The sequence below is a fragment of the Zingiber officinale genome, chromosome 7A (genome assembly GCF_018446385.1).
Source record: "Zingiber officinale cultivar Zhangliang chromosome 7A, Zo_v1.1, whole genome shotgun sequence".
Lineage (NCBI taxonomy): Eukaryota > Viridiplantae > Streptophyta > Magnoliopsida > Zingiberales > Zingiberaceae > Zingiber > Zingiber officinale.
Window position 1 is genome coordinate 124,921,386 of NC_055998.1, and position 26,949 is coordinate 124,948,334.

The following is a 26,949-nucleotide window of genomic DNA, read 5'->3' on the forward strand; positions in this document are numbered from 1 at the left end:
AAGCATCTTTTCCTTATGCTTGTTTTGTTGGAAATGATTTAGAATGCGTAGATTCCTGTCTACTTAGTTTTGTTCTAGTGTATCATGTATCAATTTGTGACAGCAGTAGTAACATGTTCTTATGCTTTGTTCGGTTGGAAACAATTCAGCATGTGTAGATCCATTGAGTGCATGTTTTAGTACATTACGAGTTAACCTTTGATAGCAGCAGTAACTTTTCCTTAGGCTTAGCTTGGTTGAAGATTTTGTTAAAGATGGTTGCTTTATGTACAGAATTAGGATTTGGAAGAGGTTAAGAATAGCATGTGTGATTTGCTTTCCTTTCTTCTGATTTCCATTGTAGCATGTTAAAGATTTTGTTAAAGTTTATATGCAGAATCTCGTTAAGTTTGTTTGCAGAATAGTATGCAGATTTTATAAGTATGGTATGCATATTTTATAAGTATAGCATGCAGATTTTTATAAGTATAGTATGCAGATTTCAGATAAGCTTAATATGCAGATTTTAGTTAAGCTTAGCATGTAGATTCATGTTAAGCTTTGTATGTAGATTTTTGTTTAAGCATTTTTAGAATTTGTTTAAACATTTCAGTCTTGTAAGAAGCATTCTTTTATTAGAAGAATCAATCAAGACATGTTCTGGGATGGTGGTATGATCTGGGGACCTAAGCCCGGTGAGCGCGCCAGAATCAACCAAGATATGTTCTGGGATGGTGGTATGATCCGGGGACCCAAGCCCGGTGAGCGCGCCAGAATCAATTAAGATATGTTCTAGGATGGTGGTATGATCCGGGGACCTAAGCCCGGTGAGCACGCCAGAATCAATTAAGATATATTCTGGGATGGTGGTATAATCCGGGGACCTAAGCCCGGTGAGCGCGCCAGAATAGAGGGGAACTCCGGTCCTAAGTTCGGACCCCTACCAACCTAGCGCTAGAGTAGTTGTTTGATCAACAACTTATGTTACGGTACTGCTAAGTGCAACTAGATCACCACAATAGTAGGTGTATAAGTACGCATGCAAGTATGTTCAAGTCATGTTCATGTTTATGCCTATGTTTATGTTTATGTTAGACTTGCTTACATGTTTAGCATTTCAGTATGCTTTGTTCCTCCCGCTGTTAGAAGAGCATGAGTAGCTTACATGTTTGGCATTTCAGCCTGTTTGATTCTTTTACTATTAGATGAGCATGAGCAGTATTTAGTAAGCATTCAATTAGTTCATGTTATAGATATATGTACATGCATATCGAGATTTTTGTGAGTTAGATAGCGCTTACTAAGCAAATTTTGCTTATAGACTACACTTCCTCTTACTGCAGATACAGGAAAGGAAAAGATATAGAAAGGAAGGCGACAAGGAGGTGTTCGAAGGATGTGTGATGCCAGGACTATGACTTGGGACTAGGAAAGAAGTTTTAATTTTAGTTTCCGCATTTTAGTTATTGTAAACATTTGAAATTATTCTGTTTAGATTGCATGTAGGATGAGTTCAGTTTAGTAAGTAGATATTTGTGTGTTGTTTTCTTTATTTTGGATTTATTATACTGCGTGGTTGATTGATATGTGTTCCAGCCGCTTGTGGCTGAGTATATATTGCATGTATTGTTGAATATAGTCACCGGTACAAGGGAGACTCTGCCGGAATTTTTCGGTAGGGTTTCCATGTGATTTTTTAATCATACCGGTTAAATAGAGTTAGTAGTTAAGTAACGGTCATCCTCAGAGTGTAATAGTATAGTTAAGAAGGGTGGTCGTTACAGGCCTGCCAGGCGCGCCATGGGAGGCCTGCCAGGCGCGCCAAGGGCGGCCTGCCAGGCGCGCCATGGGCGGCCTGCCTAGCGTCGCCATGTGTGGCCAGCCGCAGACCTGCCACAGCTACATGGAGAGGGGAGAGGGGAGAGGGGAGAGGGGAGATAAAAGATAAGAGAGGGATTACCTGCGCCGCCGCTGGAGATGGCTACCGCCACCGAGAACGAGATCGGATTGAGAAAAGTGGATTTGGATGTGGGAGGAAGGAATTTAGGGTTTTTTGAGAAACAAAAATATTTAGTCACCATTTTTGTCCCAGATTCTGGGACGAATCCAAGATTCACCCTCAAATCTTGGACAAATTTTGGATTCGTCCCAAAATCTGGGACGAATCCAATATTCATCCCAGAATTCAAAAAAATAATAATAATAATAAATCAATCGGAAGCCCTAAATATCGACATAGAGATGTTGGAATTTTATGAAACAAGTTTCTTTGGATTTCTAATTTTTTCATAATCTTATAAATATCTTCATCCATAATTTTCACATAATGTATTAAGTGTGGTGATTTTTTTACCACGAATTAGGTCACATTCATGTTAAAAAAATCACCACACTAAATATATTAGATTAAAATTCTGCATTAGGATATTTTTATGATCAGGAGAAAAATATAAATGCAAAAAAACTTGTTTCATAAATTTCTGAGATCTCTAAGTCCATATTTAGGGCTTCCGAATGTTTTTTTAAAAAAAATCTGGGACGAATCTTAGATTCATCCCAGATTTTGGGACGAATCTTGGATTCATCCCAAATTTAGGGATGAATCCAAGATTCATCCCAGATTTAAAAAAAATAAAAGAAAAATGAATCGAAGGTCATAGAAATTGACCTAGAGATATCGAAATTTCATGAAATAAGTTTCTATGGGTTCCTAATTTTGTACTGATCGTAAATATGTCCTCATCCATAATTTTATCCTAATATATTAAGTGTGGTGATTTTTTAACCCAAATTTGACCTAATTCAGGTTTAAAAAAATCATTACACTCAATATATTAGTTTAAAATTAAGGATGAGGATATATTTATGATTAGGAGAAAATTAGAAACCCATAGACTTTTATTTCATGAAATTTTGACATCTGTAGGTCTATATTTTAAGTTTTAGACACATATCCAAACATGCGTTGAACGTTAACATACTTAATTAATAGTAAACTATCTATGTTTCACTAAATATGGAAATAGAGATATCAAAATTTCATGAAACAAGTTTCTATGGGTTTTTAATTTTCTCTTGATTATTAAAATATCCTCATCCATAATTTTGACCTAATATGTTGAGTGTGGTGATTTTTTAAAATGCATTAGGTCAAATTCGGGTTAAAAAATCACCACACTCAATATATTAGGTTAAAATTCTAGATTATGGTAGTTTTATGATTAGGAGAAAACTATGAATGCATATAAACTTGTTTTATGAAATTTCGAGATCTCTAGGTCTATATTTAGAGCCTCTGATTCATTTTTATTTTCTTATGTATTTTTTTTTATTCTGGGACGAATCCTGGATTCGTCCCAGATTTTGGGATGAATTCCTAGATTCGTCCCAGATTTTGGGATGAATTCTGATATTTGTCCCAGATTTGGGGGTGAATACAGGTTCATCCCAAAATCTGGGACGAATCTAAGATTCATCCCAGATTTAAAAAAAAAAATTTTTTAAAAAATCATTCGGAAGCCTTGAATATGAACCTAAAGATTTCAGAATTTTATGAAACAAGTTTCTATGCATTCGTATTTTTCTCCTGATCATAAAAATATCCTAATCTAGAATTTTAACCTAATATATTGAGTGTGGTGATTTTTGACCATGAATTAGGTCACCACACTCAATATATTAAGTCAAAATTATAAATGAGGGCATTTTTATGATAAAGAGAACAATACGAATACATAGAAACTTATTTCATAAAATCCTGATATCTCTAGGTTCATATTTAAGACTTCCGATTGTTATTTTCTTTTTTTAAATTTTTTATTTTTGGGACGAATCCATGGATTCATCCTAGAATATATAAAAAAAAAACTAAAATCAGAAAGCTCAAATATGGATCTAGAGACATAGGAATTCTTTGAAACAAATTTTTATGTGTTTTTATCATTCTCCTGATTGTAAAAATATCCTCATTTATAATTTTGACCTAATTTATTGAGTGTGGTGATTTTTTAACCCGAATTACATCAAATTAGGGTTAAAAAATCACCACACTCAAAATAGAAGGTCAAAATTATGGATGAGGACATTTTTACGATCAGGAGAACGATACGAGCACATAGAAACTTGTTTCATGAAATTCTGATGTCTTTAGGTCCATATTTAAGGCTTTCGATAATTTTTTCTTTTTTTTAAAAAAAAATCAATTCTAGGATGAATCCATAGATTCGTCCCAAAAATTTGGGACGAAACCTAGATTTGTCCCAGAATATAAAAAATTAAAAAAAAAGATAAATAAAATTGGAAGCCTTAAATATGAATCTAGAGATATCAGAATTCTATGAAACAAGCTTTTATGTGTTCATATCGTTCTCCTGATCGTAAAAATGCCCTTATTTATAATTTTGACCTAATTTATTGAGTGTGGTAATTTTTTAATCTGAATTATGCTAAATTCGGATTAAAAAATCACCACACTCAAAATATTAGGTCAAAATTATGGATGAGGACATTTTTACAATTAGAAAAATGATACGAACACATAAAAACTTATTTCATGAAATTTTGATATCTCTAGGTCCATATTTAAGGCTTTCGATTATTTTTTAAAAACAAAATCGATTCTGGGACAAATCCAGTATTCGTCCCAGAATTGGGGACGAATCCATGGATTCACCCCTTATAATTTTTTTTTAATATTTTTATTTTTTTTCAATCTGGGATGAATTATGGATTCGTTCCAGAATCTGAGACGAATTTTGCGACGAAAATAGTTTTCATTGGGAATTTGCAATGAAAATATTTTGTTGCAGATTTCGTTGCTAATTTGAGTCGAATTTTGTTTTTGTCGCTAAACTTGTTGCGATTTTAGGACGAAAAATATTCGTCCCAAATTTTTATCTCTAAATCATTATTTTTTTTGTAGTGTCAGCAATTCCTGACATAATCTATATTCCATCGAGAAACTCCAACGAAATTATAATTCCGTCAGAAATCTCAAAGTATTGCCGATGAAATATCTATTTCATTGGTATGCCCGTCTGTATTACTATTTTTTTTTATAGTGTTATTGAGTACTGAAGGACTAGCTTCCTACAACAGATTACCCTTTTTATTATAGAAATCTAACAAACAAATAAATGTTGTTTTACTTACCTTAACCGTTCCTGTGCCGTTGTCACAGACAAGAGGTTGAATATCCTCGCCTTCTGCCATTCTCTAGTCGATCGACCTGCACGTAAAAACATAAACACCCTGTTTGGAAAGGCTAAGAATTGAATTCTTAGTGGAATTGGAATTCAATTCCATTTTTGGTATAAAATTTTGATATGGAATCACTCAAGAATTGAATTCTAATTCCATGAAATAGTGCAAAAGTAAATCAGACCAAAACCCATCTGATTTGGTGAGGAATTTACCCTGAAAAACTATAATTACTTAAATGCCCTTTTTAAACCCTCTTTTTTTTTATCATCTGCCAACTGCTTCTATCGGCCTAACCCTTTTTTTTTTCTATCGGCTTCTTCCTCTTCTTCTTCGCCCCTGTCGCTCCCTCTTCTCCGTCCCTGTCGCTCACAGTGTCGATTCTTCCATTTGTTCAGCCTTCGCCGCCTCAACTCTTCGGTACTCATTTCTTTTCTTTAGCTTAGTTTTCAAAATATCTCTTTTCTTCGCCGCCTCAACATGTTACTGTGTTCGATGCCTTTTTTTAGGTTTTACTGATTAATTCGTTCTAAATGCTCATTCTCTGGTCCTAAATTCTTGAAAGATCCTTTTTTTGGTCGCATTATACCAGTTTTCTCGTTGAGAGATGCTCATTTTATGATTATGATCCATTTACTACAAGAACCTGAAGCTTACATTCTAAGTTATTCTATGCTTGGAATGGTTGATGACAATTGTGGCAAGTGATCTCCAAGCAAGTAGAGCTGACCCTTCTGGTTGCTATCTCCTTTAGCCTCTCTGCTTTCTCCACCTCTTCTCTTGCTTGCTCCCATACTAGCTTGGCTCGTGCAAACTCTTTCTTTGCTAAGTCCAGCTCCCTCCTTATTAGCTCCCTTGTTCTCTCAATATAAGCTTTCTCAACAGCTGCAAGTCGGATCTGCTCAGCAATATGCTGCCTTAATAATTGTAGTTTTTTGGCATAGCTGTTTGGTTCCTCTTTCACAGATGTCCATGGTGTCCTAACACTTATCGATAGATTAAGGTCGGGCAGAGAATGGATAGTAAGATCACATCCTACCATGGAGGTTGGCGATTCAGAAGGAAGAGAGGCTGAGGATTGCACTAGTAGTTGCAGCTCTCTTGGACGATTATCTTCCATGGAAACCTAGAAAGGCAATTCAAGAGAGTTCTGAATTATGGCTAGTCACTAGTTGAACTCTTTATATACTAACTTCCCTACACCCAACCTTTGTCAGCATCCACCACTCTTGTTAAGGTGTAAATTTTGAATTTGTAAAAATTGGGTGTATTCTTGTCAGTTGCTTTCCCCCCCTGTTTTTACAGCTCAGCAACTATCCTAATGGTTTGCTGTTTGTTAACTACGAAAGTGACTTTGGTGTTTTTTCCTTTTTTTTTCTTATGCTAGCAAGTAAAAGGTCATATTTTTTTGCTATTGATAAATTACTGCTTTGCTAGATTGACCTCTCCTTTTTCGAATATACTAATAAAGAAATGTCATTGGCATTTTTTTGCTTCGAACTAACAGTAGGAAGATCCTCATTTCAATAATTTTAATTTTGTCACCATTGTTACTAGTCTTAGCCACAGTTTTGTGCCTTGTTTACAACTTTATTATCTTGAAAATTGAAAGACACTTACATTGTAGGTAATATGAGGCAATTTGATATAAATGCAATCTTAGCCATAGTTGCTTATGCTGGTTATTTAGCTTGCATGCAATATATGACTCGACATGTGTCTCGTATTGAAAGACCAACTACCCAATCACAACGATGTAATGGAAATCAAGTGCGCCGAGAATTGATGGCTCAATTAGAAGCCCATTATAACGCATGCTCTGTAATACGCATGAGTTATGATGCTTTCACTCGATTAGTTGCAATACTTCGTGGAAGAGGACTTCTGAGGGATAATCAATACAGTTTTGTTGAGGAACAAGTTGCTAAGTTTCTACATATTTTAAGTGGTCAAGGACGTGTTCGATCAGAAAGTTTTTTCTTTCGTCGATCTACTGAGACCATTAGTCGTCATTTCCACAAAGTTCTTAGAGCTTTAATAACACTTCAAGATCAATTTTTAGTCCAACCAAATGGTTCTACTGTCTCACCACAAATACTCAATAGTGGAGGAAGATTCTATCCATACTTTAAGGTATTTTTAAATATAAATATTGTTTTAAATTTTTTTTTGCAATGTCACATGATAATGATTACTGGTTTATGTTGAAACTTTTAGAATTGTATCGGTGCAATAGATGGAACACATATCCGAGTGAAGGTTTCAAAAGAAGATGTGTCAAGGTATAGAGGAAGGAAAAACTATCCTACAATGAATGTCTTGGCAGCTTGTACTTTTGACTTGAAATTCACGTACGTATTACCTGGGTGGGAGGGCTCCGCTTCAGATTCAAGAATTTTAGATAATGCGTTAAGTAGAGAAGATAATCTAAATGCCCCTCAAGGTATTAAGTTTTTCCATAAATGTGTTTCATGTCTATTTAAGACTCCTGAATTTTTTTATATAAATATTTTAAATTCTATTTTTTAGGTAAGTTCTACTTGGCCGATGCTGGATATATGTTGAGGTCAACATTTCTCACTCCATATCGAAGCACTCGATATCATTTGAAAGAATATTCTCGACATCCGCCTGAAAACCCAAAAGAGTTATTCAACTTAAGACATTCCTCATTACGCAATGCAATTGAAAGAGCTTTTGGTGTTTTGAAGAATAGATTTCCAATATTAGCAGAAATGTCTAGATATGATGTAGAGACAGTGAGTGAAATTGTTTTAGGATGCTGCATCTTGCACAACTTCTTAGTGGATTTTGATCCAGATGAAGAAATTATTGCACAAGTTGATAGGGATCTCATGAATAATGAGCCTGATCATGGACTTGCTAATGGAGCAATTGCTAGAGGAGAAGATGGACGAAGGGGGGAAATCTTAAGAGACTCTATTGCCACACAAATGTGGAATGATTATATAACTAGACATTGATTTTTTTTTGTGTGTATTATTGTTGCTCTCAAACATGAACTAGAGTTGATGTATGGTTTGATTTATTAGTTGTTATTGGATGTGACATTATAATGGATGATTAACTTTCATGTTTTATAATTTATTATTGTGTTATTTTAATTTCAGTACATTATAGGTGGTGATATGGATGCTGAAAAAGTTTTTGAAGTGGGAGGAAATGATTGTAATGCATACTTTAAGTGGACCACAGAAATGGATGGTGTGATGCTTGAAGTTCTTAGGGAGCAAAAGAGTAAGGGTCAAAAGGAAGATAGAGCTTTTTCTGCTGAAGCATATAGGAAGGTGGTAGAGGAAATTAATGATAAATTTTCTTTGAACATCAACAAAACCAAAGTGATGAATCGTCTCAAAACTCTTAAAGAACAAATGGTGCTATCAAAAGAAATTGAGTTGAAAAGTGGAATAGGATGGAATGATTCTTTTAAAACATTTGAGGCTCCTCTAGAGGTGTGGAAATCTCTGATAAAGGTATGAGTATTTTATTTCATTTCCTATAATATAGTTGGTAGCATCTTCCTTGCACATGCTTGTTTACGAACTTTCTTATTGTGATTTCCTTTTGTTACTAGGCCAATCCAAGGTACAAAAATATCAAAGGAAAATCCCTTCATCACTTGGAGATTCTCAGAGAGATATATGAGAAAGATGTAGCAACTGGAGCTCAAGCTGAGAGTGCTAGAGAAAAAGTACAAAGGTGGGAAAGGGAGGAGACTCATATTACTATTGATGAAATTGATGAGATGCAAGCAAACAATCATGTTTATTTGGATAAGTTTTCTACCTTTGATTTTGAAAGTGTGTCATCAACACCGGGATCACAATTTGGAATATCAAATCCTTTTGTACCTAATGCTTCAGTTGCGAAAGGTAAAAAAAGAAAAGCACCAATGACAAATGAGTACTCATCCCAATTAAATGAGGTGTCTTCGGCAATGAAAGATATTGCACAAGCTATTTTAAATACAAACACTCAAGTTTGGAAGCCTGCAGAAATATATGAAGCAGTAGCTAAATTGGGTTTGGAGGTTGACAAACTTTTTGAAGCTGTTGAATTACTAAATGAACATCCTAATCTTATTGGAGTTTTTTTTGGTTTCCCAGAAGAGCTACGCTTGCAATGGTTAGCTAAAAAGTTAAGTTGGTGATTTTATGTATGTATTTTTTGGGTGGGAAAGTTGTTGTGTTCATACAACAACTTAACTTGGTACTTTGGTATATTTTTGGGGGGAGAAGTTAGGTTTGCTACGGTTTGGTGAATTATTCTTTGGAAGACTAATTAGAGAAATTTTGTTTATATAATCCTTTTCATTTCTCTTTTAGTTTCTGTAATCGAATTGATTTGTCACTGTTCTTGTTCCTAATTTGCTCTACAATATGAAGTATGAATTCCCAAAATATTGAAGACAATATTACACTTGGAAGGATTGGATGGTGACCTCAAGAGGACCCGAAGACTCAAATTCTGGCCGCCACTAGACGAGCTACTAGTTGAGAAATACAAGTTTCCTGAGGCTGATGCCTGCAAGTTTACCGAGTTCCTGTGCCCCCTACTTGACATTGCTTCAGAAAATCAGCCAACCGCAGCATAGTGTCTGCAGCATCCATGCCTTAGGATCAAAGATGCAAAGCCCTGTGGCAAACAAAATGAAGTCATTGTTGGAAAGCTAGAGGTTGGCATGACTAAGCTTAAAGTTCAGGTGAACTAAGAGCCTTTTTCTTCGTACTCGGCACACACATCAAGCATTCTCTTTGCGATGTTTATTCCTCCACACATTACTATGATGCGGTCGACATTGGATCGCTACGACATTATAGAAAGCAGTTTCAACACTGCAGCATGGTGGTGATGACAACATCAGCCTACCATAATTTTGTGTAAAATATATCTTTTTTATTGTACAATCTATTGTCTTTATTTTATATATTTTATTTAAGAAATAAATTTCCTTCTCTAAATTTAAAAAAGTATTATTTATAAAATTTAAATTCCGTGAATGATAGAGTAGCAGGTAAAAATTTATTAAATAGAGAATGATAGAGTAGCAGGTAAAAATTTATTTTATACCAAATATAAAATTTAAAATAAATTTTATATTTAAGGGAGTTGACGTGCATGCTCTTGCTGAGCTTTGCCTTTCAATAAGCTCATTGACGGATTAACCTATATGTTGAGAATGCTTTGTTTGACCTTGTACTCTGCTGTATTAGAAATTATGCAAGTCAACTTCTTGATGGTGTTCTGGGTTTCTAACAAGCTACTGTACGAAGTCAAATTATAGTTTGAAGCTTTGCTATGGTGTAATCGAATGGAAGAATAAGAGTATAAGTATCTTACAGAGTTTGAAGCTTTGCTCGAGTCATTTATGCTGACAATTTAAAACTGATATGCTGCCATCTGCTCTGGAACAATGAAAACTGGCGAATCTTACAGACATGATCTTAAAGCTGGTAAATCTTAGACTCAGCGATCGGAGGAGGCAGGGAGGCATGCTGCCATCTGCTCTGGAACAAGAGTGGTATGCTAACATTTTTTATGGAGTTTTTGTTATTAAATGGTTAGTTATGAGGATAAAATGGTAAATGTATAAGAATGGAATTCAATTCAAATAGATTCCAAATTAAGGAATTCAATTCAATTCTGTTATTCACTAATTCATTCCAAACATAGGAATTGAATTGAATTTCTGCTAGAATTCAATTCTTAATGGAATTCAATTCAATTCCTTCACTTAAGTTGTTTCCAAATAGGGTGAAAGGGATACAGTAAATGAGTATTTGGATCATTAATGTCTCCCTTAGTATGGCTTGCCATGTGTAAGATTAGACAAATACCGAATGTGGATGCAAGAAAATGAGAAGATTAATTAAGAGAATCACTTTGAATTTTGGCTCACTTCGATTTCTTTCTTTTAAGATTTGATCGTGGTGTGGCGATTTAAAAGGGGAAAAGAAGCATAGAGAGAGGATTCATTGGGCTATTGTAAGTGAGAAACAATGGACATCCGGGTACTTCTATGTGGCAATATAATTCTATGGTGTAAACTATCGTTAAATATTCAAGTAAAAAAGTATTTCTAACATTTAAATACAATTATTAATATCATGTTTGTCTATTTTACTTTTATCTAAACTTAATATTTATCTAAAAATAATAATTTTATTTTGCAACTAAAAGTGTAAATCTCACAAGGAATTAATTCCAAAATAACATGTTTGTATATGTTAAAATGATGACACTCTCTCTCCCATGTCCTATCTTGGCCTTGATAGCTGTGATTTGAATAATATAATAAAAAAGATGAGATAAGCAAACAGCAAAGTCCACAATTTCTTGTGAAATTCACTATTTTTAAAAAATATTGTAAGCTTTTAGTACTAAGAATTAAAGTTGGGAGGAAAAAATAAGAGAAAAAAAAATCAAAGGGCCCAAATTAAGAGAAACATGCGCCTCTTTTTGAAAAAAAAAAATAATTAAATGGGCACCTATTAGTGATTTCATTTGGAAAATATCTTTTGATCTAGTATTTTTGTAACAGCTACAGATAATTACTATAATGTATAAAAGGTATCAAGTAATTGTTATAATATGTAGAAGATATCCAATAACTGTTATAATTTGTAGAAGTTATTTAATAGTTGTTACCGTATATTAAGGGTGAGTTTAGGATTTAGAATTACACCGTGTAGAAGCCACCTAGTAATTGCTACAATGATTATATGTTAACTAGTACTTACTACAACGAGTTTAGGATTGTAGCAATTACATAATAACTTCTATAATTATTTAGCTCATCCTAAACACATTGTATCAATTACTAGATAACTTTTATACAATATAAATCTTAAATCTCAAACTCACCCTAAATGCGCTTCTACATGTTGTAGAAGCTACTTAGTATAATATTGTAACAGTTATATAATAACTCCTATAACTGTTTTAATGTAATTTTGATTAATTTAAAGTAATTTTAATGAAGATTAATAACTTTGATTAAATTGGTAAATAGTATTTTAATATAATAATTTTCAAAGATCTTAAATCCTAATTCATCCTAAACACATTGTAGCAATTACTGAATAACTTTTAGTAACTACTGGAGAGCTTCTGCACGATATAAACTCTTAACCTGAGATTCATCCTAAATATGTTATAATAATTACTGGGTATCTTCTATACGATGCAGTAACTCCCAATAGCTACTACACCAATGTTGGATCAAGGAGTATTTTGGGATACAATCATTTTAGGGACGGCCCTTTGATTTTTTTTTTTTTTTAAAGAAACGCTCTTTTAATAATTTGTAATATTTGGGGTGCCCTTGTGTTTTCCCATAAAAAAAACTCTTTAATTTTATTTAGGTTGGTTTGGAAATGGCAACCGCTACTTTTTATTTGATCCATTCTCTTGATTACTTCCCCTTTGATGCTAATCAAAATATGCATCATTTTTTAACAACATTTTCATCATCATATTCTTTGATTTCTATTTATCTCACCAGACAATGATATACTTCATGAAAGTAATGGTAATGGAAGTTCCAAAAGGGATCGACACAATGTATTATTTCTGCAGGACAATTACTAAAACAAGTCACAAAGGGATGAACGCAACAAGCAGCAAAATTGTACTATAGCAGCAATTCAGCTTTCTCCACCAGGAATTCTACATTCTTCATTTTTAGGCAACTTTCTTGCTATCGGGCAAATGGTTCTCGATCGAATGAATTTGGTTTAGGAGGTTCTGGTTGTCCTCTAAGAGACGGTCATATTTGATAAGCAAGTCGTCTGATTGTTTCTTGAGAGCTTCTGCCTTTAGTTCGGCAACCTTTGCTTCTTCTGTTCTCTCCTGCGTCTCAAACTTCAGTCGTTTTACTTGTTGATTCAGACTTGCAATTTCTGTATCTCGCGTCTTGATCTCATCAGAACCCCCACCCTTAGCTTCTTCCAATGACCGGTTTTGTTTCATCACTGCTTCCATGCTCTTTCTTAGCCCGCGCAGTTCTCTAACGTAATGGTGCAGACGGTCAATTATGAGGGCAAGGAAAAGGGAATAACCTGCATCATGCAGATGTAGTTTATCTAATACCACTAGTAGTTTTTGCGAAATGCCAGTTTATGTAAAATATTGATATCAATGATTCAAAATTCAGAAAGATGCATATTATCAGAAATCAAGAAGATGCTCTCATTTGCAGAACAATAGCATGGATGTTTAGCATATGAGAGAAAAAAATAAATGAACACAACAGGAATACCAAATATTCAACAGTATGGCTGCCAAAGTATATAGTGGCGATATACTACAAGTCGCTATAGTCACTTTCATGATTTCTACATATTAGTAGGCCAGTTGTATTAATCTTTTACATCTGCACTATATCATGAAAATCAATATCAAATTAATTTTACTTATGAATCCATCATTCAATTCATATTTTCTTGAAGATGTGGTCTAAAACCTCATAATGTTCTTGTAAATCTAGCAATAATCGGATTACAACAGTTACTCTGTCATCATAAAAGAATTATTGCATCTTAAAGACAACCAAGGTTTTCTAGTAGCCCAGAAGAATGATCATCCAACAAGTTGCCTCTCAGAATCCCAGGTTATGCATTTGGATTAGATAACAAAAATGCAGTAAGAAATAAAAATCCTTGCGCAACAGCTTTTCATCAATGCAAGAGGAGGGGAAAGTTATTGTTCATAACCTTAGCTTTGAAATTTAATCTGTTCATGACCTTAGCTTTGATAATAAGTTATCTTATAAGTGACTACAAAGGCTAAATTTTTGGGTAACTTCTGAATTTGGAATCAGGTTGTGATTCATTATCCCGGTAAGCTCTCCCCTCAACAGTCACATCAAATTGCAATATAAACAATGACTATAGTTGCTAAAAGTTGCTATAGTTGCTAAAAGTATCAAAAGTAGGAACTAATTATAAATTATTTAACGACTTAGCCTACAATTATAAATTGTGTGTAAGTTACTTTAACAGTTTTCCCCTGTCTACTGATATACATTCCTTGTTTGACTACAAGTGAATCACATAACTAACAACTCTAAATTGACAAGAAATAAGTTAATTCCTTTTATGAAAAGAAAAGTTGCATTACTCTTGTGAGAACTTTTAAGGAAAACATGTCACGAATTAGGAACAAGGTGACTTTATGCCTAGCTAGACATTTAGAAACAAATCTCATGGACTTATATGATGGCAACATTTAGTCATAGATCCTAAGGATTTGCCTATCCATTTATGAAAAGAAAAGTTGCATTACTCTTGTGAGAACTTTTAAGGAAAACATGTCACGAATTAGGAACAAGGTGACTTTATGCCTAGCTAGACATTTAGAAACAAATCTCATGGACTTATATGATGGCAACATTTAGTCATAGATCCTAAGGACTTGCCTATCCATACGCAACATCTAGTTGAGAATCAACTAGACAAATATATCAAAACCTAAGGAGAAATAGAGGTCATGAGTGTTTATATAAATCAATTTAAAGAGATATGTGTCGAAAAAGAATTGCTAGACAACATACAATTTTAGGGACTCCCCAAGGGAATGGAGTCACTGAGAGAAGCAAGAGAACTCTCGTAGGTATGGTTAGATCCATGATGGCATCAACAAATTTGCCTATATCTTATGAGAGTAATGCCTTTCCAGCTACGATGTGGATGTTCTAACCTTCGGTATCTTCTAGACTTCTACTACTTATGTGGCAAAGGTGACTCGCTCACCCTAGCGCCCCTCGTCGCTGGCCCCACAGCAAAATGAAGGGAGTAAATCACAGTGCCCGAGCTACCTCTTTAGATGGGAAAAAACATAACATCACATATCTTCCAAACATAGACTTCTATTACTTATGAACTTTGGACCAGAAGTTATACATGTAATTTCTCCCAGTGATTTCAAACTCAATTCATGAGTACAAAGCACACAATTCAATCTCTAGACCCGTCATCCTTTGGTGAATAACAACTCATAAAGTTTATTTATTCCACACATTTACATTACAAAGATTTTCTATCAGTTTGTTGTCCCACTTCATCTCCCATATGTTTATAGGCCTTTGCTCCATCCGACTCCTGATTACCAAAGTTGCATGACCAATCATGCTAGAGCGGGCAAAACCACCAAAATTCCCTATTTCTTTAACATTCATATCAGATCTGATTACTAACTTGCTCATGCCAAGTCTTCTTGACACGAATCTGCCGACCCCCACAACCTGCCCTATTTCAACGACGACTCATCATGATTTGATTTTGGTATAGAATTTTTAAGTAACAATAATCGCATAACAAATTTGCAATTGTGAACTTTGATTTATTTTTAGCGATCAAAATCATATACAGAATCAGGAAAAAAATCTATAAAAAATCTTTTCCAGGGAAGTTCCCTTTTTCGTGGGTTAAGCTTCGATCATGATACGATAAATATGTCCACGATTCACACACACCATAATGCGATCATAAAGACGGCGGAACGAGAAAGATCTAGATGGCAGAGCGTACGTACCCATGAGGGAAGCTTCAAGGAGGTGGCGGCTCATGAGGACCTGGTCGGTGGGCGTGAGGCCGAGCTCGTCGGATCGGTTGCGGATCTGGGCCATGCTGTAGAGGCTGGAGCTGAGGACGACGAGGACGGTGCCGGCGACGGTCTTCACCATGACTGGGCCGCGGCCGCGCTTGAGGCGGTCGAGGGCGAGAATGGCGAGCTTGCGGAGCGGCGTCTTGAAGAGAAGTGACAACGCCACCGCCACCTCCGCGGTCAGCACCGTGAACAGAAGTTGGATCATCTTCCTCCCCCCAAATCGGATCGCAAGCAGCAAGCAAGAAGATGAAATGGATCGATTCGATGGGTTCCAACGCCTCCAACAGAGGAATTCTATGGGCAAAGCGAACTTGTTTTCCAAAATGTTGACAAAAATTGTTAAAAGGTCTAAAAACGGAAAGATATCCTCGAAATGTTCCACCCAACGCCACGTGCACCTAATTAAATTCATGAGGTAATAATAATAATAATAATAATAATAAACGTGATATAAATTTTATAATATACAATACTTTCATTCTCACAAATAGAAATATTTTAAAGAACATCAACGGCACGCAAAATCTATAATTTTCAAATCCATTTTTATAATATAAAATTTATAATCGTGTGTCAAAAAAAAAAAATATATATATATATATATAATTCAAACGGACCACGACACATTACTGAGGTCTCACACCGAATCTCATCATCTCACTATAAGGTCGCAATCAAGGAAAGACCTCACTGTGAGGCTATGGCCAAAGCGAGACCTCATTGTGAGGCTACCGCCAAGCAATCACTAAAAGAGGAGAGGCAACGGGAGAAGATCGTGCATACCGACAATATGCATGTCAGTGCCGAAGATCGAAGAGGAGAGGAGAAGAGCGTGCCAGAGATCGGAGAGAAGGTTGATTAGAGAGGAAGATTTTAGGGTGTTGGGAAGAAAAATCGAGAATAAAAATCTTAATTAGAAAATTAATTAGTGACGGAAACTTAATTGAGTCGCTAAAATAGTGACAAAAACTTATTTTGTTACTAAAATAGCGAGGGGATTAAGTTTTAGTAGCTAATTAAATAGGTTAAATAAGTATAGAGATGGAATTGACAATGAAATTTAATTTTTGTCACTAAATTACGGACCATAATTTTTTTGGTCGCTAATTAGTGACGAAAATTAAATTCCGTCATTAATTGCTTTTCTTGTAGTGAATTATATGATGAAAAGCAATAAATGATATGATTTAATTAATAAAATTTTGAACAATTGTCAATGAAATTGATCACCTTCATATAACAATCAAACATTAAATGCATAGAAGATCTCAATATCTATAAAGTTTGGCATACTTAACTAGCAAATAAAATTATAAATATATGAAAAATTAACACTATATGTTTTTCCAACACTTAAATTTGTAATCGAAAGAGATAAAGTAAAAAAAATTTACCTCAATCAAAATGAGTTTGTCGTGGAGCGTTGGCAAAGCGACGATGACAGCGTTGGCAGCAAATGACAGCGGTGCTGGTGATAGCGGCGATAGCAACGTGGATGACAATGACATCAATGTGCGGTGAAGAATTTTGAGGGTAAAATTAAGGTTAGGGAAAGAATAATAAAGGGATTATGAGAGGAAGAAGACCACGGGAGAGAAAAAAGGAGAGGGGAAAGGAGAGGGGATTAGGAGGAGGAAGAAAACACAGGAGGGGAGAGGGGCAAAAATGTATGAGCAATGGGAGAGAGAAAAAAAAATATCCAGAGAGAAGAAAAAAAAGGGTTGGCGGAAAGAGAGAAAAAAATGTTTGGGTTCTTGTTTATTTTAATTGAATATTTTGTGAAAAAATCTTGAAATATAACTAAATCCTTAAAAAAAATCATTGTATTAATTTTTTCCTCCAAAATTTCAAGGGGGGGCAGTCGCACCCCCTCGGGCCCATATAGCTATGCCCATATATATATATATATATATATATATATATATATATATATATATATATATATATATATATATATATATATATATATATACACACACACACAATTTTTTTTATTATTAAATTCTTTTTTATTCTTTCTCCCCTTCCACTCTCTATTAAAAACCCGTGGCTCAGTAAGAAACCCCTCGACTTTCCAAATCTAAATTTTCCTCGCTCTCGCTCCTTCCTTTGTCGCCTTCTTCCATCACTCTTGCTCCTGTCGTCAAGCAAAGCAAAGAATAGACATGCTAAGCACAGCTTACAGCCGTTTGTTTGTTCTCGAGCTAGCTGGAAGTTCCACAAACTGTCACCGCAAACAAAGTCGACACTCCATGTTACTTAGCACCTCTCTCCATTCTCGGTTTTTAATCTCTCAACTTCCCCAAATCTCGCTCTCGCTCCTTCCTTCGCCACCATCTTCCGTCGCTCTCGCTCTTGCTGGCAAGCAAAGCAAAGAAGAGGCAATCTTACAGCCACATGCTTGTTCTCGAGCTGGCTAGAAGCTCCCCAAATTGTCACTGTAAATAAAGCCGACGCTACACGTTGCTTAGTACCCTTATCCATTCTCGATTGTAAGCTTCTCCAATCACTGTTTGTTTTTCAGCATTGTACAATATTTTTTATTAAGATTTATGCTACAATGTACAAGCCTCAACTGCTACACCTTGTAACAACTACTTGGACAGTTAGCTGCTACATGTTGTAGCATCTACTTGGATAGTTAGTTGTCACAACGTGTAGCAACTACTCGATAAGTAAAGCAAAGGAGAGGCAAGCTAAGCATAACTCAGTCGTATGCTTATTCTCGAACTGGCTGAAAGCTCCCCAAATTGCCACTGCAAACAAAGCTGACACTACACGTTGCTTAACACCTCTCTCCAGCCGTATGCGGAGGTTTTTATTTTTCAAGCCCGACTGAAAGATGTCTTCTTTGAGAAAATGTCTTCTTCCAATAAAGGATGAAAATCTCATTATTTTTTCATCCAACTAGGCTTGCCAATATCTTGGTTGATCGACTAGCAAATGAATTTGCCCCCGGATCAGAGTTAGGCGACCATTGTTGGAAGTCCACTTTTGTTTCAGGGTCAAGAGCATTAGCCGACCTAAAGTTTGACATCCAAAAATTCTCCAAGAGGGTGTTCTCTACATATTCGGGCTGAGTCCGATGAAGATGAGATTGCCCTTCACTTTTGGTAAGAAACACAACCTTGAATCTTATATTATAGCTAACTGAGGTCATTTCTCTCTTTTATAGCTAGGATAATGTGGGAAGCCTTCGTGGATGAGACTTGAAACTCAACAAGGATGAGCTAAACGGTACAGAGAAGCTGAGCTAGAAAATCATAGTCAACTGCTGACCTACTCCATTATCAAAGCCAATGTAAGTGAGATGCCAGCCAGTGGGGGCACGGGATAGTGACACGGTAGTAAGCATGGGGGAAATTCAACCACCCCACCCCTCCATGGTGCCTGTGCGGGTATCCTCGGAGTCCACGGAATTCGATGATTCGCTCAAGATCTGTCACAAGAGACCTCGATCAATGACCCCCCCTGTTGGGACACTAGTAAATACTCCTTTGGTGCATCCTCCTTCTATCCATGGGAAACCTCTAGTCCATTACAAGAGGAGCAACAACAATAGTTGGGGAACCATAGCTACCCCGCTTGACCCCTCCACCAACCAGTTTTCTAGTTAGTCACCTTCCCCCTCATAGCCAACTGGCCCCATTTTTCCCCAACAACTTTTCACACTTCTTCCTTTCTCGATCGACCCAATTCGGAGGGCTTCTACATCCATACCTAGTTTGTCTCGTGGGCCAAGTACCCCAACTAAAATAAGTGCAACGATTGGAGTACCATCCCAAAAGGGGTCAGTTGTGTCCCCTTCAAATCCATTGGTACTCCAACACATCACAGGGTTGAGAGGTAAACTTGTCGAGGCTTGGGAGGACGACATGGGGCGGCACAGTAAATGGTCACCGTGCAGCTTGATGGACAGATTCATTTAAGACATGATTGAGATAAATGCTAATTTTAGTAGATAGTCCCTGTTACTAGGATAACCTTAATATTATTGTATTTCTGTCAGTTTTGGATTATGGGGATAACCATTTGCTACACTTTGGTGGACTTGGATCAGGCGAACTAAGCCTTGAAAAAAAATGAGTAGATGAGTTAGAATCTACTTTGGCTCCTCCTGATCAGGCCCTAAAAGAGCTTGCTAAATTGAAGTTGGAGGTTGTGGCTCGAGCGAGATTGTTGCTTCAAACTGAGAAGGTCCTCATCGAGGAGAAGGGGAGGGTTGCCACTCAGTTAGGAACCATTAAAAGGCTCAAAGACAATCCGCAGGTTTGCGAGTTCCAACTCAAGTTTGAGAGCACAAGGAAGATGAGGACCATTCCCGATTTGGACAAGAAAATTGTTGAGTCCACGCCCCTTTCTATCAAATTAAAAGAGATGATTGTTGCCCATGCATCAGAGATGGTCAGGAAAGCAACTGAGTTGGTGGCCAAGGAGGTGTTGATCCAAGATTAGCAAAAAGCTTTAGAGGCTTAAAGGGATGAGTTGGTGGCTATGAAGGCCGAGATGGAAAGCTACAAGGTTGGATAGGCCGAGCTCTTTGAGGCTAAAAAAATAGAGGGCCTCCACTCCAAAGAATTCAATGGGCTTCTAGGCAAGAAGATGGTAAAAATATTTTCCAGTAGATCTAAGGGAGTCATAAAATAACTTTGTGAGGCTGGGTATCTAACGACAAATCTTCCTATAAATTTCATAAGCTACTAGAAGATTTTCGATGATATCCTATATGATGTCTTCCCTGATTTTGCTTAATTTAGGTTTTTTGCAAACTCTTGTAATATTTAACAACTTTTTTATACTTGGGTTTTTTTGCAATGGAACAATCGAACGTTTGCTCTCAACTTTTCCTCATTAAGTTAGAATTTTTAAGTGTGAAATATTTCCACCGAGCGAATAGCTGAGAGAGCGACTGATTGGATGCCAAACGAGCGACTAGTGGGACGTTGAATGAGTGGCTAAGGGGGTGCTGAATGAGCGGCTAGTTGGATATCGAGTGAGTGGCTAATGGGATGCCAAGTAAGCGGTTGAGTGGATGTCGAGTGAGTGGCTGAGTGGAGTGCCAAACAAGTGGCTGAGTGGGGCTAAGCAAGCGGCTGAGTGGGTGCCGAGAGAGCGGCTAGTAGGATGCCTAGCGAGCAGTTGAGTGGGTGCTAAGCGAGCGGTTAGTAGGATGTCGAGTGATCGACTGAGGGGGTGCTGAGCGAGCGGTTAGTAGAATGTCAAGTGAGCAATTGAGGGGATGTCGAGCGAGCGACTGAGGGGATGCCAAGCAAGTGGCTAGTTGGATGCTGAGCAAGCGCTGAGTGGGATGTCAAGCTAGTGGCTAGTAGGATGTCGAGCAAGTGGCTGAGGGGGGTGTTGAGCGAGCGGATAGTTGGATGTTGAGAAAGTGGCTAGTGGGATGTCAAGCGAGTGACTGAGGGGATCTCGAGAGAGCAACTAGTTGGATGCCAAGTAAGCAGCTAATTAGATGCCAAGCGAGCGACTGAGTGGATGTTGAGTAAGCTATTGAGGGGGTGTCGAGTGAGAAAATAGTTGGGTGTTGAGCGAGTGGTTAGTTGGATGTCCAACGAGCTGCTAGTGGGATGCCAAGCGAGCGACTGAGAGGGTGTTGAGTGAGTAGCTAGTTGGATGTTGAGCCAGTGGCTAATTGGAAGTTGAACAAGCGGCTAATGGGATGTCGAGCGAGCAACTGAGTAGATACCGAGCGAGTGGTTTAGTGTTGGGTACGTGGGAACCACAATTATAACTCGGTCAAGAGATATAAGAGTATGAGTTTTTACCAACCAGAGGGTCATTTGGGAACATGAGACCACACTTATACCTCGGTCAAGAGATGTGAGAGTCTAAATTTATGTTGACCTGAAGGTCATTTGGGAACGTAGGGACTACACTTATAACTCAGTTAAGAGTCTTGAGAGTTTAGATTTTTATCAATCGGAAGGTCATTTGGGTGCATGGGGACCATCCTTGTAGCTCAGTCGAGAGATGTGAGAGTTTGGATTTTTGTCGACTAGAAGGTCGCTTGGGCGCATGGGGGTCATGCTTATAACTCGGACAAGATATGCAAGAGTTTGGGTTTTTACTGATCAGAAGGACGTTTAGGCACGTGGGGACCATAATTATAACTCGGTTGAGAGGAACAAGAGTCTAGGTTTTTGCCAACCTGAAGGTCATTTGAGCGCATGGGGACCACACTTGTAACTCGATTGAAAGATACAAGTCTTTTTACCAGTTGAGGGCATCCTTTGGTTATGTCGAGCAAGCGTCTGAGAATCTCGTCTACACTAAGAGAGAAAAGATACAAAATACTTTTTTGAAATGCTGGAATACCCTCATGTTCGATAAAGTTGCAGATAGTTAGACCTCCATGGCCTATTCAACTCCTTGCCACTAGAATATGGGGTACGCTCCTGAAACCAACTTTCGAGTAATTTTGTAGGGCTCACTCCATTGAGGTTTCAGCTTGATAACATCTTTAACAAGCTTGATTCTTTTCCAAACTAGATCGGCAATATGAAAGAATCTTGGGATGACATGCCAATCGTAGTTTTGCTACATCCTTTGTCTATGAGATGTCAGCCGAGAAACGACTTTTTCCTTGGTCTCACTAATGAAATCAAACTCAAGGAGATGACTATTGACATTAACCTGATCATACAACATTCACCAAGCGGATCTTTTCCATACTTCGACAGACACCACTACTTCCCTGCTATAGACTAAGTGAAAGAGTGTCTTCCTGTGCTCTCTAGAGGATTGGTCCAGTACACTCATAAAACATTTGGTGGTTCCTTTACCCAGTTACTTCCCACATGAACGAGCTTGATTTTAAATCCTTGAATGATTTCACAATTTGTAACCTCCACCTGGCTATTGCTTTGAGGGTACACTACGAAAGTGAAGGCTTGGAGGATGCCAAAACCTTCACATCATTTTGAATTTTGTATCCCTAGAATTGTCTCCCATTATTTGAGATGAGTTTATGGGGGATTCTGAATCGGCATAGGATATTGATCCACAGAAATTTGATGATCGTGTGTTATGTGATCCAAGCCAAAGCTTAGCCTCCATCCATTTGGAAAAAAAATCCACTGCTACCAGTATAAACTTTTTTTGAGCAGGGGCAATCAAAAAGGGGTTCACGATGTCCATCCTCCACTGGTCAAAGGGACAAGAAACTAAAGATGTCTTCAAAGGCTCAGTCAGGCAGTGAGGAATGTTCTGATACTTTTGACAGGAAGTGCAGGTAGCTACTAGCTGAGTTGAATCAACGTACAGAGTTGGCCAAAAGTATCTTGCCAATAATATTTTTCGAGCTAGCATTCGGCCTCCTGCATGACTACCGCAGCAACCTTGATGAAAATGTAGTCAACATCGTCTAATCCGATACAGTTGAGTAGTGGGCGAGAGAAAGCCCGCTTGGATAAAAGATCTCCTATTAGAGTGAAGTGTCTGGTTTTTCTTTTGATGTCCTGATCATACTCTGCGCCGGTTGGCAAGATTCCCTGCTGAAGATATGACATTAGTGAAGCCCACCAATTGATTGGCTCTTCTGTGTTCGCTTGTAGATCAATTTGAGCTATCAATAGAGGTTGTGCCATTGAGCTATCTAGAACCTAGGTAGATAATGAGCTAGTCATTTTTACTAGTTCGTCTACTTTCTGATTATCCGCTCAAGCTATTTTGTGCAAGGTAACTTCTAGAAATTCGCCTTCAGTTTTTCATAAGCTTCTATGTACATTTTGAGTCCTTCACTATTGACTTCAAAAATGTCCACTAATTGTTGGGCCACTAATTGAGAATCCGAGTGGATGGTCACTCAAGTTGTCCTCATATGTTTTTCTACCTGAAGCTCGGCTAGTAGAGTCTCATATTCAGCCTCATTATTAGAGGCTTAAAAATTTAGCTGAATGGACAATTATATTATATCCTCTTGGGGAGATATTAATAGAATTTCCACATCACTTCCTTGCTGAGTGGAGGATCCATATAAATTTTCTACACGCCCTCTTGCTCTAGATTATGAACTTTAGTTAGAAAATTAGCGAGGGGTTGGGCCTTGATAGCCATTTAGGGCTAATACTATATATTATATTTGCTTAATTTTGTAGTCCACTTGACCAATATCCCTAAAGCCTCTGGATTAATTAGCACTTTGCCTAAGACACTATCAGTGAGGACTATGATGGGATGAGAGAGAAAATATGGTTGTAGGCAGTGAGCGGTTAAAACTAGCCCATAAGCTAGTTTTTCAAGAGTAGTATACTGACACTCAACACCTTTTAATAGATGACTCAGAAAATATACAGATTATTGTACATTGTTATCTTGCTTAACCAGTACTGATCCAACAACCACCTCTGTAGTGGACAAATAAACCAGTAGTTGCTCTCCAGCTATAGGCTTGGAAAGGGATGACAACATTCTCAAATATTCCTTGAGCTCTACAAGGGTCATGTCACAATCTCTGCCCCACTAAAATTTGGTAGCCTAATGAAGTACTTTGAAGAAAGAGAGAGTCCAATCGGCTGATTGGGAAATAAATCTTGTGAGTGCAGTGACCCGACCAACCAATTGCTAGGCTTTTGAGATTTTGTGAGGCATTCATGTTCCTGATGTTGGAGCAATCTGGGTACCCTAAGTTTTGATGTTTGGGCAAAGGTTTAAGTTAGGTCTATTGTTATATTTGATATGCATTGTGAGTGTGCAGGATATAGGTAAAACAAGGAAAGTCCAAGTGTGATCTTGACAAAGGAGGAAAGTCCAAGGATGAGTCTTGGCGGTATAAGTCCAAGCATGTAGTCTTGGCAACGTAAGTCCAAGTGTGACTTGGCAATGGATGAAGTCCCGGAGGCGCGACCTCTTAGCAAAGGAAGACCCGACAATAATGACAAAGCCGATGGAAGCTCCAGAAGGTAAGACGTGAAGGATGGGGAGACATCTGAGGGACGCAAAGCTGATGGAGGAGGCTAGAAGGCTAGGTCTAGGTCGGTCGGGCGAGAATGAATGTTGAGTGAATATACTCGGGGTAAAATTCTAGAATTAGGGTTTACTGTAGCGTTACTGTAGTAGTACTGTAGCAGTCAACTGGTGTAGTCAACTGAGAGCGAACAAATGGTTGGTATCGAGCCGTTGGGCTGCAACGGTCGAATTTCCACGAAGGGCAGTCGACTGCATGTTTTCACAGTTGACTGGTAAGTAGAGTTTTTCAACCCGTGACCTATATAACCAAGCATTGGAAGCTTGGTTAAAGTTGACGAAATAGAGGTGGTTAACCCCTATTAGTAGTCTACCAGTGCCCTAGCTTCTCAAGAGTCCTTGGTGAGAGTTTGTGGCGAGGTTTCTCCACCCACAAGGAGCTACATGAGCTAGCCGGAGGTTTTCTGGGGAGTCATCCACCGGCGAATTGGGATCGTCCACCTTACGAACAACCGTAGAGTAGGAGCTTCATCTCCGAACCACGTTAAACAACATGTCATTGGGTTTGCTTCTTGTTTATTGTTTTCTAGGGTTAGCTTTGCTTTTGTTTGTTAGTATTTTTGTTTCCGCTGTGCACTAACAAGCGTAGGAAGCGACGATTTGGGTGAGACGCTATTCACCCCCTCTAGCGAACGTCAAGGTCCCAACAAGTGGTATCAAAGCTAGGTGAGCTCTTGTTGGACTAATCGCCAAGAGAGCGGCTAGAGGAAGAAGATGGAGTCGGATGGACCTCTCGGATGGGACATCCGAATCCCGCCTCCATACGAGCGTGAGGATTTCGACTATTGGAGGAAGCGCATGGAGATGTGGTTTCAAATGAATTGGAACCAATGAATTACGTTGGAGGAACCGTTTAAAGCTCCAACGGACAAGAAGGGAAAGCGTCTCCAACGTCGATATTGGACCGATGAGCAAAGGGAGCAATCGGAGACGGACAAGGAGGTAACTAGAATTTTAATTAATTTATTACCTCCTAATGCGATATTGAATGTAGGTGAATACGAGAATGCAAGTGACCTTTGGAAAAAGGTAATTGTGCTTCATAAGAGTCCTACACAAATCCAAGAAGAGAAGGAACCCAAGGAGAAGAACTCATTGGTCCAAGAAGAGAATGACCAATCGAACGTTGACACGAGCTCAACATCCGAGGAGGAGAAGGAAGATGAGGAGGTATCATCCACATCTTCAAGGGAGGAAGAAGTGGAACCGTCCACATCTTCAAGTGAAGAGGAAGAAGAGCAATCCAAGGAAGAGGAGATCTTGGAAGCTCAACCCTCCACCTCAATTACCAAGAAGAGCACAAAGAATCACATCAAATGCTTTGAGTGTGGTAAGATGGGGCCCTACAAGAGTAGGTGTCCTTCGATCAAGAAGGTAAAGGAGGTAAACCCTAAACTCACTAAAGTTAATTTAGAAACTAATGTGAGTTGTAGGAAGAAGAAGGAGAAGAAGCACATTAGGTGCTTTACATGTGGTGAGTGGGGTCACTACCACACAGTGCCCAAGGAGAGGAGAGCTCAAGAAATTGGTGCACTTGAATAAATGGGAAACGAAGAGGAGTACAAGTCAAGGGGGAGCTTCAAAGGTAAAAGGGAAGGTAATCCCTATTTTGAAGTTTAATCCAATCTCCAATTATTATATTATTGTTAGAAATAATGTAGATTATTTACCTAAGCATAATTATGGATTTAGGTATAAAGATAGAAATAGGGTTAACATGGTAGATAATCCTAAGAAATCATACACTAAGGGTAGACCTAATAAGACCCAAACCACTTTGGCTAAGAGAAGGAAAGTGGGTGAAAATCTAAGCATTAATCCCAAAAAGGGGGGACACATGCCTAGGAAGGGTAAGTCTAGGAATGTCCATGATGGACATGTTGATTCTAAGGTTAGAACCCTAGAATTGGAAAATCAAGCCTTGAAGACAAAGCTTGAGGAAATGGAGAAAGTCCTAGAGAGGTTCATTATTGGACCTAAAGGACTTGATATGTATTTGGATGGTCAAAGACCCAAAAATGTCAAATTAGGTCCCTCCAAGACCAAAAGGAGGTCAAGTGCTAAGGTAGCACATGACATTGGTAAGGGAGGTGTGACCAAGGACAATGGAGGGTCATCCAAAGCCAATAAGAAGGAATATGCTAGGGTGACATATAATTA

General features: G+C 37.7%; 3 protein-coding genes across 3 annotated transcripts; 1 reads left to right on the forward strand and 2 right to left on the reverse strand.

Moving 5' to 3' along the window:
- Positions 1-5,848: 5,848 nt before the first annotated feature.
- On the reverse strand, positions 5,849-6,220 carry LOC121999697 (protein indeterminate-domain 16-like). The gene has a single exon (XM_042554342.1). The coding sequence runs from the start codon at positions 6,218-6,220 to the stop codon at positions 5,849-5,851; it is 372 nt and encodes a 123-aa protein (XP_042410276.1).
- A 2,107-nt stretch (positions 6,221-8,327) lies between these two features.
- LOC121999698 (uncharacterized protein At2g29880-like) lies at positions 8,328-9,349 on the forward strand. Its single transcript, XM_042554343.1, has 2 exons — positions 8,328-8,672; positions 8,774-9,349. The coding sequence occupies exons 1-2, from the start codon at positions 8,328-8,330 to the stop codon at positions 9,347-9,349; spliced, it is 921 nt and encodes a 306-aa protein (XP_042410277.1).
- Positions 9,350-12,719: 3,370 nt separating this feature from the next.
- Positions 12,720-16,140, reverse strand: LOC122002388. Its single transcript, XM_042557541.1, has 2 exons — positions 15,733-16,140; positions 12,720-13,259 (listed from the first exon to the last, which is right to left on the reverse strand). The coding sequence occupies exons 1-2, from the start codon at positions 16,010-16,012 to the stop codon at positions 12,883-12,885; spliced, it is 657 nt and encodes a 218-aa protein (XP_042413475.1). The 5' UTR covers positions 16,013-16,140; the 3' UTR covers positions 12,720-12,882.
- Between the last annotated feature and the right edge of the window lie 10,809 nt (positions 16,141-26,949).